Source organism: Callospermophilus lateralis, chromosome 11 (genome assembly GCF_048772815.1).
Source record: "Callospermophilus lateralis isolate mCalLat2 chromosome 11, mCalLat2.hap1, whole genome shotgun sequence".
Classification (NCBI taxonomy): Eukaryota; Metazoa; Chordata; class Mammalia; order Rodentia; family Sciuridae; genus Callospermophilus; species Callospermophilus lateralis.
Genome location: NC_135315.1, coordinates 15,374,304 through 15,387,338, shown reverse-complemented (window position 1 = coordinate 15,387,338; position 13,035 = coordinate 15,374,304). Strand labels below are relative to the sequence as shown.

The 13,035-nt window shown below is 31.5% G+C and overlaps 1 protein-coding gene across 2 annotated transcripts in view; it reads left to right on the top strand.

The window, feature by feature from the left end:
- Positions 1-13,035, top strand: part of Tanc2 (tetratricopeptide repeat, ankyrin repeat and coiled-coil containing 2) — a 454,690-nt gene that overhangs the window by 275,612 nt on the left and 166,043 nt on the right. For both annotated transcript variants that reach the window (XM_076870152.2, XM_077110543.1), the window contains exon 8: positions 1,748-2,011. In XM_076870152.2, the coding sequence (XP_076726267.1) occupies positions 1,748-2,011 (264 nt within the window). The remainder of the gene's footprint in view (positions 1-1,747; positions 2,012-13,035) is intronic.

Genomic DNA, 13,035 nt, shown 5'->3' with positions numbered 1-13,035 from the left:
ATCATACCATCTAGTGCAGGGGACAAAGTATATCTACAAAATAGTTAAACAACAATATAAGGTAGTAAATTATTAAGACCACAAATAAATTGTTACCTGGCCAATTAATAGTTATGTAACAGCAAGATGCCTAATCTTGCCAAGCATCCATTAGTACCACAAAAAATAAAATAAGAAAATGAAAGTTATAAAGTACTGACTGAATATAAATTTATTATAATTACTAATATTATTAATGCTTATGATGTAGTAGGAGAAAAAGGAACTTTGTTTAATACACATCTGAGCTTTTTCTGGGTGTTATTTCTTTCCTACTTATCCAAAACTTTGGGTGTTAGGCCTCTGAGTTACTTTTCAGTCCCTAATTTTTTCATATTTGTTCTCCCTGTTTTTCCTTTTGAAAGAATTTTTTGAAAGATTTTTTGCGTTTCAGAAACTGTTTTCCTTTCATTCTTGAATTTGCCACCACCTACTGTATCCATGGTTTCTTGTACTCTAATTCAAGCCAAAATGTAGGAATATAATTTTCCCCACTTTAATTTTGTTAACTGTCTCCCCCAATGAGCACAGTTTTTCTATTTTTAAGGTTTATACAACTAATCACTAAGAGAGAGAGAGAGGATAATAAATACAGGAACTTAGCTTCTAAAATCCATAGGTTTCCAAAGGTATTCTGTGATATTTCTAATTTCCTTTTTCAGGAAACATGTGTCCTATTCTCTCATGTCATCTTTTAAATTTTTTTTTAGTTTACTTCGGTCTCTTTTTCCATCCTTTTATGTTTTGTGTCAACAAAGGTAGACTTAACTTTCTTAAAAAAGAATTTAGATTTTCCTTTGTAATTCTTATTCTTCCCTTGTGACTGCAAAACCCAGAACTCCACTTAAATTCACAACAAGAAAAACTTCACTGAAAAGGATTATGGAAACTACCTTAAGTGTTTAGATCTTTTCTTTGGCAATAGGTACATTTGTAATGTAAAAAGAGAAAATGAACTAACTATAAAAACTCCTGGGATACCATCTTTTATTCTTTTATAATTATTTCTATTTTTTGTAATCTAGATTTTAATGTTTTTAATTCTTTCATTTCCAAAGTTGATGAAAATGTTACTATTCATGTATAATTATTGCTAAGATTAGATAAAGTTCTAGAAGACCTTTCAGTTATTTATTAATTAAAGTCATTATTCTTTAATAGCTATTCAGAAATGATATATTAAGGATTAGAAATGCAAGAAAGAGCTATACAAGAATGGCCTGTATTGCTTCCTTATTGGGGAATATTTTTTCTGCTTTAATAGATTCTACTTAGTGTTTATTTTATTCTAATTCTTTGTTATACTTAAAGCACCAGGAAATAAACTTAAGTGGGGGAATGAATGGAATAACATGAATATAGAAATCTTTTGAGGGCCTCCGTAACTCTCCAGAAATCTCTGAAATTTATATATAAATTCCCTTTTCATGAAATTCTAAAAAATTTAACACTGATGGGTCCTAGTTCTAGGTTCTTTAGCACTGTTGTATGAATTTACTTTGTTCGTTTAAATAGAGTTGTTAACTATATGTGAGAGATGGTTGTATTGTGGTTTTAATTATTTAAACTTCATGATCGAAATGTAATGATCATCAGTAACTTAAAAATAATGTTACTAATATTCTCATTATCTAATCATAAATTGTAATAATCATTAACAGATTAATCTCTACTTTCTGTTTTTGTAATTCATTTCACTCTTTTCCAGCTACTTTGACAAGCTATTCTGAAAACATGGAACGCACAAAATATGTTGGAGAAAGCAGTAAAGAATTAGGATCTGGAGGAAACCTAAAACCTTGGCAGACTCAAAAATCCAGCATGGACTCCTGTCTCTATCGAGTAGATGAAAACATGACTGCTTCTACGTATAGTCTGAATAAGATCCCAGAGAGAAATTTGGAAACAGTTTTATCTCAATCAGTGCAGTCTATTCCTTTGTATCTTATGCCACGGCCAAATTCAGTAGCAGGTAAGATGTTTTGTTTTGTTTTTGTTTTTAAATAACCATTACACTGGAGTACATATAGAAGTGAAAATAAATTCTCTTCTAAAAACATTTAAATTTTCTATTAATCTTCATTAAACCATTCTTTATGCTTTGGTAATATAGGTACATGTGTATATTTTTTTTAACTTGGGGAAGATTCATCTTTCTCAAGTGATTGCTTAGTTCTGCTCCCGTGATATGCAAAAACACACATTATATCAGAAACAGCTTATCAAGTATATCATCAAACTAATAAATTCTTTTTCTTACATCAGAATGAAAGAATTTTAGTTTGAGATTTTAGTTTTTTCCTAGAAGAATCACCAGATACCTGTATTTGTAGAGAACAACTCATACTACTAGCAAATGCAGTTGTAAAAGAATGATAAAGAAGGTTAAGTGACTGAAATGTGGAGTCGTCATTCTTTAACAGCTAATCAGAAATGATGTCAAGGGATATTTTTAATACAGTTAAGTTGCTATTTAATATTTAAAACCAGGCAGTTTTATAGAAATAGACATTCTGGCATTATCAAAATGCATCACCATCTGGACTTCGTCCAGACTACAAAATAAAAGTTACGTTTTTTTTTTTTTTTAACTTTCTTGATAAATGCCTGTGTAGATTTATCTAAGTGATGTAGAATAATAAAAACTTATTGTAGTCAAGAGCTCTTATTTCCCAGATATAATTGTTACTCAGATGATAGAGTGATGCATATTACCCTTCCCAGTTCCCATTTCATGCCTATTCTAAATTATTATTTTTTTGTACTTAATTCTAGGAGATGTATCAGGTGTCATTATGGGAGACTGGCTAATCTGGAAGATCAGTAATTGCAGAAGATTTCTTACTAATTCTTTATGATTGTCCACTTTTAAATATTTCTTCTCCTAGATCCTTCTAATTATATTGATCCCCAACTACCATATCATATTAGAATCCTAAAATTCTCTAATTTTATGGAAATTGTATTTTTCCAGAAGGAAAAGCATATAAATCCTAGCTTATATGTAAATGGGGAAATACAGCTACTCAACTTTAAAATGTATCCCAGTTTACTTCCTAAGCTACAAAGATTTATAAGAAAATTCTGGATCTATTTTTTGAGAAAGGCATTGAATACTGTGTAAAATAAAAGCTCTATTTCATTCAGTTGAGCTGCATAAGTTTCAATGTATTATATTAATTCATGGCCGTGTATCCCAGTCACTTAACAGCATTAGCATTCTGCGCCCCTTTTTTCTTATTGCTCACCAGTGCATTTTTTCTATATCCCCTAGAACCATTTTTCAGTGTATTATTGATCAAGAACCTTCTCATCTGGTTAAAACCTATTCAGCCCTTCCTCAGGCTTCTCAGCCCAAGCATATCTCACAATTGTTCTCCTCTATATTTTCCAACCATTCTCTCTCTTGTAGTTATCTTGTGCCTTCCAGGCAATACCAGAACTGAGAGACCTGTGAGAAGAGAGACGGAACCAAGCCTTAGTGAATTTATTATTTTAATCTTAGTCTTGGAAAGCCATTAGAACTACATGTAACTAACCATGAGTCAGTGATAAGCCACAAGGCACCTACCAAATCATCCATCTGCCTGGCTACCTTTCCAGGCTGAACTCACAATCTCCCTCCTTCATGAAACTTTCCCCAGTCATTAATTGCTTCATCCTCTAGACTCTTCCGTCCAACATATATTTTTTTTCCTTTTGTGTTAATGACAGCTATTGTGTAAATGTATTGGTCTAACTAATATAATGTAAACTTTTTGAGATTAGTAACTGAGAATACTTCAGTAGATGCTTCATAATTATTGGTTGAGTAAGCACATTAATGAATGAACTGACCATATATGAAATCTGTTTTTAAATCCAGTTACAATTCCTTTTCATTCTACCATAGGATATATTCATCTTGTAGCAGAGATTACAAAAAAAAAAAAAATCAAGGTACCTTCATTTAAAGAAAGCACTATGTATATGAGATATTAATATAGACTAGTCATAAAACAGTTTTGGACTTATTTTTAATATCTCAGTATCTCATTCCTTCCCAAATCACAATCTGTGGTTCTCTATAATAAGTGGAGTGTACAACAGCATTTATCATTACTTGTTAACAACTGGCAACATAATTTTTTAATGTTTGACCAGAAAGCCTTTTTATTCAACTAGAAATGTAATTGTGTTGAAAAGAAAAATTTTAAAAAAAATTTCCTTCCAAAATAGTATCAGGAAACTAGCACAAATGGGCCAAATATGACTCACCCTGTTTTTGTAAGTAATTTTTTTTTTTTTAGCATAGCCACACTCATTTGTTTACTTATGGTTGCTTTGGTATTCCAATGAGAGTTCAGTAGTTGCAAGGAAACCATCTGGCCCACAAAACCTGAATTATTCACAGTTTGGCCTTTACTGGAAAAGGGAAATTGCAATCTCCCTTTGAAAACCTTATGCTAGCTTTCATATTATTTGGCCCAGGTTACCCCTCAACTATATATCTCATCTCTATATCTCATAGACAGTGCTAGATGTACATAGGAAGAGAAACTATTTCAGATTTTATGTAAAAGGTTTTTGGTGTATTTTATATGACTTCATGAATTGCATGGGGAATCAGAAATTTATAAGGTATTCCATGAGAGGGACATTGTTACTTAACTATACTAATATTAAATAATAGGGTCTCTGGAAGGATTTGAAAGAATAAAAGAAGAACCTCTTAAATTTTGTTTTGCTCTTCAGTTTTGTTTGTTCTTAAATTTTTATAGTGTACATTAGCTTGACTGTCATAATCAATATACTGCGGGGATGATGTACAGTAATAAGTTGGTTATCTGCAAAAGTCTAGAGTCCTCATTCTAGAACTAAGGAATTCTCATTATGGCAGTGGAGAAGTTTCTTAATGGGTTTGTTCTAATCTTCTCATCCTCTTTTTAGTTTACTGAAGAAAGTATAAAACTTTTTTTTTCTTCTTGAATGGAAATGTCTGTGATTATCATTTCATTCTCAGAGATTGGCATATGACAGCTGCCAGAAGTATCAATAATTTACCAATTATTTCTCTGATCTTCAACAAATATTAAAAAAAATTATACAATTCTATTGCAATGAACAAAATATGTTTCTATACCAGATAGTTTAATGAGCAGGTAAACCTGTCATTTTGACATGTATTTTAAATAACATCTCACAAAGCAAATAACATTCTATCTGGCAAAGAACACAGTGCATTCTTGGGTCATAAGGGTTTAATTTATTTAGAATTTCATCTTAACTGATGTTCTAGTTAGTTACTCTAATTGTTTGGATATGTGGTATTCCCCAAAAGCTCAGGTTGGAGAAAATGCAAGAAGGTTTAGAAGTGAAAACGTTATGTTATGATAGCCTTAGCCCCATCAGTGAATTAATCCCCTGGTAGGGATTAACTGGTAACTGAAAGCAGGTAGGGTGTGTCTGGAGGAGGTGGGTCATTGGGGGTGTGCCTTTGGGCTGTCTCTTTGCTTCCTGGTGTGAGGTCTGGAGCAGCTTCCTTCCGCCACATTCTTCCCCCCTGATGTTCTTGCTTCACCTAGAGCCTGGTAGAATGAAGCCACACCTCTGAAACCGTGAGACTGCACATAAAATTTCCTCCTCTAAAATTGTTCTCTTCAGGACCATGAGAAGAAGACTACCACTAAATAGGGAAGAGAGGTGGGAGGGAAAAAGAGAGAGAAGGGGAGTTACACGGAAGATGGAAGGAGAACCTCATTGTTATACAGAATACATTTATGATGTTGTAATGAGAAAAAGAAAAAAAAGTGTGTCACATTAGATTGGATAGAGATAAAGGATGGGAGAGGAGGGGATAGGAAGGGCAGCAGTATAGAATAGACAATATGATTGATGTATGTACATTCCATATATGTACTATATGTCAAAATACATTCTGCTGTCATGTGTGACTAAAAAAAATAAAGAAAAATTTAATTTAAAAAAAAAAGAAAAGAAAATTGTTCTCTTCAGGTCTTTAAATCACAGCAAGGAAAAAAAAGCTGATTAAATCAGTTACTGAAGTTTTGTTTTTTTTTTTTTTTTGATCAACTTTTAAGGACTTTTCAACCAGTTTGTGAATTTTCCCGACTTCTAAACTACTACCTCTCTAGATATATTTTTGTTAACTGCCACTTAGTAACTTTACTACCTATGGGCATGAACAAAGTTGTAGCTACAATTGTGTTTCGGTTGTTATTGTTTTTGTTTTTTTGTTTTGTTTGTTTGGTTGGTTTGGTTTGGTTTTTGTTTGTTTTGTTTTGGTACTGGGGATTGAACCCAGGGTGTTTGACCACTGATCCATATCCCCAGCCCGTTTTATTTTTTTATTTTGAGAGAGGATCTTGCTTAATTGCTCAGGGCCTGGCTAAATTGCCTGGGCTGGCTTTGAACTTGCAATCATCCTGCCTCAGCCTCTCGAAGCGCTGGAAGGCATTGTGATTATAGGCGTGCCCCACGTGCCCATCTCAGTTAAGTTTTTGCATATCCACTGGAATAGTGATTGAACCAGGTAATAGGTATTAAGGTATGAATTTTAGGGGAAATTGTATGATAAATTCTAATTGACATCCATTGTTATTTGTAGCATGCTCAACTATAATGTAATAAATCCTATATAATTTAGCAATTCATAAAGTACTCTAGAAATACAGAGGAGGAAGCAGTGCACAGGGAAGTGAAAACAGGAATAGAACACATCATAGGAAAGAACAATTAAGAGTTTACCCAGAAGACAAACAGGAAAGAGAAAGGAATTACAAAGAAGTTAAAGGACTTGGCACATTTTAATATTTCTGCACGACTAGAAACTGGAGTACAAGAAGATGACATTGAAAGTCATACCAAATACCTTATATACTCTGATGATAAGAACTGGCATTTTTATCTTACTGATAGTAGAGAATACTTGAAAGGGTTTAGAAGTAGCTGTATTACCAAATTTGCAGATTAGAAAAATGACTGTAAATATCCATCTATAAAGACTACATTGAAGAAGGAAAGCCTGAAGTTAGGAATAATAGTGAAAATCTTCTTCTGTTTTGGAAAATTATAAGTAATGAATTACCTGATTGAAGGCTATGTTAATATGAGTAGAGAAAATAGCTTGAGAGAGTTTTTTTATCTTAAAATGTAACATTTATTAGTTATTTTTTTAAATACAGAGAGGTCAAAGAAGAAGACAAAGCAAAAAACTGAGCTTTAGTCTCTTTGCCCAGTGCTAGCCTTACATATTTTAGGAATTAAAGGTTTATATGTATTATAATTTTTATCTGATTTATATACTATATACTTCCAAAAATATGAAAGAAAAGGGAATAGCCACTCTTCTCTACTTTCTACCTCTCCACAAGAGTTAATATTTCTTATTCTTTAAAATCTTATCTATCTATCTATCTATCTATATATATATATATATACATATATATGTGTGTGTGTGTGTGTGTGTGTGTGTGTTTATTTATGATGATATAGCTACATTTGGTTTTAATATATGTAAGAGATGTGAGGTCAGAAAATCAACAGGATTTATATAATAGAAATTAAAGCATATAGTCTAAAAAATATATACATAAATGAACATATCAGCTTTGTTTATAATAGCCTAAAACTGCAAACATCCCAAATGTTCATCAACAGGTGAGTGAATATGCAAATTGTAGTGTGTATGTACAATAGAATACTACTCAGCAATAAAAGGAAAAATAACTATTAGCACTACAATAACACATACAAATCTCAATTATGCTGGGTAAAAGAAGGCATCTTTTAAAAAATAGATACTGTGTTTATATAAAATCATAAAAAAGTACAAACTAATCTATAGTCCTCTCTTCTGTTACAACCATCTGCATGTACAGGTATCACCTAGCCATCTTCATGTTGGCCTGTGAAAATTGGTGTTCAGGGAACTGGCATGAGTGTTGATCCTCCGGCTATCTCTAATTGCTAAGAGTTATAAACTGCCTTTCATCTCGAACTCAGAAATCTCATGTATTCTTCTAGTGCCCCAGGTTTTTTAGTTTACAAGTAGGATGATATATGAGATCTTTCACAGTTCTTGACAATGAGATGCTACTCTACCAGACCCCCAAAACTAAAAGAAATAATATTGACAGGGATATGGTGCATATCCCTGAAACTGTGATGCATCAATAATGGGAGTATGTTAATAAATTAGTACTACCACTTTGAAAAGCTGTTTGGCAGGATCTGTTAAAGATATAACTATATTATATTTTACCTAAAACCTAGCAATTCCACTCACATAGAATGCCCATGAAAAATAAGTATGTTCAACAGAAGACAACTGTAAGAATGTTTGTAATTGTAATGCATTCTGCTGTCATTTATAACAAAATAAGATAAAAATAATAATACATCTGGAGAGGATAAAAACAAAAAAAGAATGTATTTTTTTAATTCAAAATAACCCCAAAATCTAAAATCCACCCAAATATCTATCAGTAGTAGGGTTGATGAATAAATTGTGTATAGCAGTGAAAAAGAATGTATTGCTGTTAATAGACAACATTGAATATGAGAATTCAGATTTGAAAGAATATAAACTATATGAAGTATTTACATTTATATAAAAATTAAGAAAAACAGTCACTACTATGATGATAGAATAAAAGTAGCAGTTACCTTTGGTAGGACTATTGACTAAGGAAGCTTTTTATATCTTGATCCAAATGGTGGTCATGTGGTATGTACATATATAAAAATTAATTGAGTACACTTTATGTATATAAATCCTACGGCAACTTTAAAAACAGATAAAAAATATATTTTGCCTCTTGTCTTTCTGGAAGGATTTTTTTCTTGTCATTGATATAAAAATAAATTATAGGAAACAAAACCTTTATCTGAAATACCTACTTTTAATGTTGCTTAAAGACAACCTAATTTTAAAAATTAGATAGTTTACTTAAGGTGTTCCATTTTACTGAGAGTATAAACCAAAGATCAGTATCCAAACCAGCCAAAAATTATTATTGCCACCAGAAATGATCATATTGCCACCTTAATTCAGTGGTAGCCTAGCTCAAATCCTAAAGCAGTCTCTTTTTTAGATGGAGTTTTAAAATGTTTTTTTAATAAGCATATTGAGCCATATTTTAATATCATAAAATTCAACCAAGTACACAATTCAATAATGTTTAGTTAATTTACCAAATTGTGTAATCCTCATACAAATCAATTTTAGAACATTTTTTATCATGCCAATAAGATCCATTATGTCTATTTAATATTAATCCCATTCTCACCTCCAGTCCCAGGTAGCTAATAATCTATTTTCTGACTTTATAGATTTATATTTTTTAGACTTTTTATTTTAAATGGATTCATACACTATGATTTCTGTCTGGTTTCTTTCACTTGCTGCTTTTAAGGTTAATCTGTGACAAAGAATGTATCAGTAGTTTGTTGCTCTTTATTTCAAGAGTCTTCCAAACATATGTGTCTGCCACATTTTACCTATCTATTTACCAATTGAGAGACATTTAAGTTATTTCCAATTTGGGGCAATTATGAATAGTGCTGTTACAAATATTTGCATTAAGTCTGGATAGACATATTTTCATTTCCCTTAGATAAACACGTAGGAGTGGAATTGTTGTATGATATGGCAAATTTATTTTTAACTTTTTTTTAAAAATTGCCAAACTATTTTTCAAAGTGATTATACAGTTCTGCATTTCTTTTAGCAATGTACAAGTTTTCCTGTTTGTTTCTCCATATTTCCTTCCCCACTTGTTATTGTTTTATCTTTAGTTTTGTTTGTAGTTATTCTAATAGGTGTGAAATGCTGTTTAATTGTGATTTCAATTTGTATTTTGCTAATACTTAATAATGGTGACCTATTTTGTGTATATATTAGCTATATACACATCTTCCTTAATGAAATTTCTGTTCAAATCTTTTTGTACATTTTCATTTTTGATTCTTACTGAGTTTTAAGAATGTGTTATATATTCTGGATACAATTTGTATCAGACATGTGTTTGCAAATATTTTCTCCCAATCTATTGCTTATCTTTTCATATTTTATTGGTATATTTTGAGTCACTAAAATTTCGAATTTTGGTGAGGTATATTTATCAAAATTTTTTTATGGACCGTGCTTTTGGTATATTTTTTCTTTCTGATTTTAGTAGAAAGTACACTACTTACTTTGTGTATTATAAAACAATAATTTCTTTGTTATTGAAGTTTTTTACAGTACTAGGGATTGGACCTAGTTCTATCACTGAGCTGTATCCCCAGTTCTTTTTTTTTTTTTTTTTTTTTTTAGTTGTAGATGGCACAATACCTTTTTTTGTTTATTTCTTTACGTGGTGCTGGGGACCGAACCCAGTGCCTCACACATGCTAGCAAGCACTCTACCACAAGCCACAACCCCGGCCCCTCCCCAGTCTTTTTCATTTTTTATTTTGAGACAGGGTCTTGCTGAGTTGTAGAGGCTGGCCTTGAATTTGTGATTCTTCTGCCTCAGACTCCTAAGAAGCTGAGATTACAGGGTACACACCACCATGCCTAGTGAGTTTTTTTAATTCAAGTAGTAGAAAATATTTCTTTCCTGTGCACACTTAAATGAATTAATTCTTTTTTCCTTCTCTTTCCTCTCCCCCACATTAAAAATGAAAATGATTGTAGTATCCAAAATTGTTTTGCTTGTAGACCTTGGTTTTTCATCCCATTATATTTAGTTTTTCTAGCCAGCAGAGGTTCTTAAGAAAAATTGATAATACTTTTTTTTAAAGAGAGGATAAAATGTAATATCAGAGACAAGTTAAATCCATCCTGGAACATAGTATTTCGTATTGTTGGAATAGTACATAAATTGATAGCTTTGAACAAGATACTTCATCTTAGGGGCTGGGGTTGTAGCTCAGTGGTAGAGCACTTGCCTAGCATGTGTGAGGCACTGGGTTTGATTCTCAGCACCACATATAAATAAATAAAATAAAGGTCTGCCAACAACTAATAAAAATATTTTTTTAAAAAAAGATACTTCATCAGAGGAGTATCTCCTGTCAGTGTTGAACAAAGTACAAACTGATTTACTCTTTCTTACAGGCAAGTAACATATAGGTCAGGGAATAGTTTGTATTGGGTAGTTTTCTGTATCCAAAAACCATGGCTTCAGTTTGCTCACAAAAGACATGCAGGTAAGCTAAAACCAAAACAAGTCATTTATTTTCAAAATTAATAGATTATAGGTTTTAAATATTTCCAGAATGTAGAGAAATAAAATTACTTTCACAGAGAATTAGCTTGTACAAAGTGGATAACGTAGCTGATAAAACTATAACCTCTAAATGCTTAAATGATTAGATATCTAAATTATTTCTTAAAATAAATATTCTTAGCTCAAGACAGTCCTGTCATTTATTTTAGCTCTACATATACATATTTCCTTTACTAATTGTACATAAAAGTGGTTCCCCAATCTCAAATCTCCTTGTTGAACAGAAATAACTAAGGATTTCAAATATGAAATGAGCTTGAAATAGGAAAAAATTTTCTATATTCATACATAATAAACTGTTCTAAACATATAAACAAGTAAAGGGTGGGGGGATGGGGATTAATGAAGTTAGTAACAAAAACCTTGATCAAATCCAACTTTTAGCTATATATACTTTTAAACTCCTCACTCCCCTTCTTTTAAGATCCACAGAGGCAAGAGAAAAGGCAAGTACTGAGGACTGAATTAGAGAATATTATATTCTATGCTTTTATAATTATATCAAAATGAATCCTAATATTATGTTTAACTAAAAAGAACCAATAAAAAAATCACAACCAAAAATAAATAAGTAAATTTATAATTTTTCCTTCTTTTTTAAACTTAAGCTTAATATGAGTAATATGAGTATTTCAGAGACCAAATAACATTGAAAAATGCTGTAAAAACATGCTATTTGATTATTTTTAAAATCCTTAGGGAATAATTTTTCAACAGTCCTTCCATGTTACAGACTTAGAAGAGAATCATCTTCTTTTGCCTGAGTTTCTTGACATCTTTATAGGACCACATCTTCTGGCATGAATAGACAATAGTCAAGGAATAATTAAAAGTCATTTCGGCTACTGCCATATTGAATTCTAAGTAATAAAACTATTTGTATTATTACGTAATCCCAAGACCCTTGATTTTAAAAAAGTGGGGTAGGTAGGCATGCTTGTATGCTTCTTCTTTTCTTTTTCTTTCTTTCTTTCTTTATTTCTTTTTTGTTGTTGTTGGGGGAAGTGGCACTGGGGATTAAAGTCAGGGCCTTTTGTATACTGAGCATGCATTCTGCCACTAAGCCACATCCCTAGCCCCTGGACTCTGGCCTTTTTATAACATTTTTACTTCTGTGGACAATGGAGTCAGCACATGTGTAAATGTCTATGTAGAGTTATTTAAAATTTTTTTCCAAGTCTTTTATTCACTTGTAACATATAGAGGAAATATGTATTATGAAATTCTTAAAATAATTATATTAACTTCATTAAAACAGAGTTTGATAATATAGTATAAATATATTGCTCCAATAGATTTAACTATATACTGTTAGATTCTCAAAAATTCTTTAGTTAGATGTACCAATTAAAAGTTTCATGTTCCACGTGAGAGGATAGTACATTTTACTGAAAACAAAAACTTTTTCATTTGAATAATGAAGTCATTGAGGCTGAGTTTTGGCAGTCTGTAGCATTAGGGCTTCGGTTTTTCTCAGAGTAGTTCAATTTTCTGAATATAAACTTAAATGTTCATACACCTTTAAAATAAAATTCTAAATTATGAAAAGTTTAAATTATGGGTTGCCTTTTTTTTTTTTTTTTTTTTTTTTGAGCCTATGAGTTGGAAAGAAGTAGACCATTGTGGCATTGTGGTTGCATGCAGAAATTATCAGAGTAGCCTGTATGGTCATTCTTGATATCTTAAAATGAAATTGGCAATGACTTGGAGGGATGTGGGAA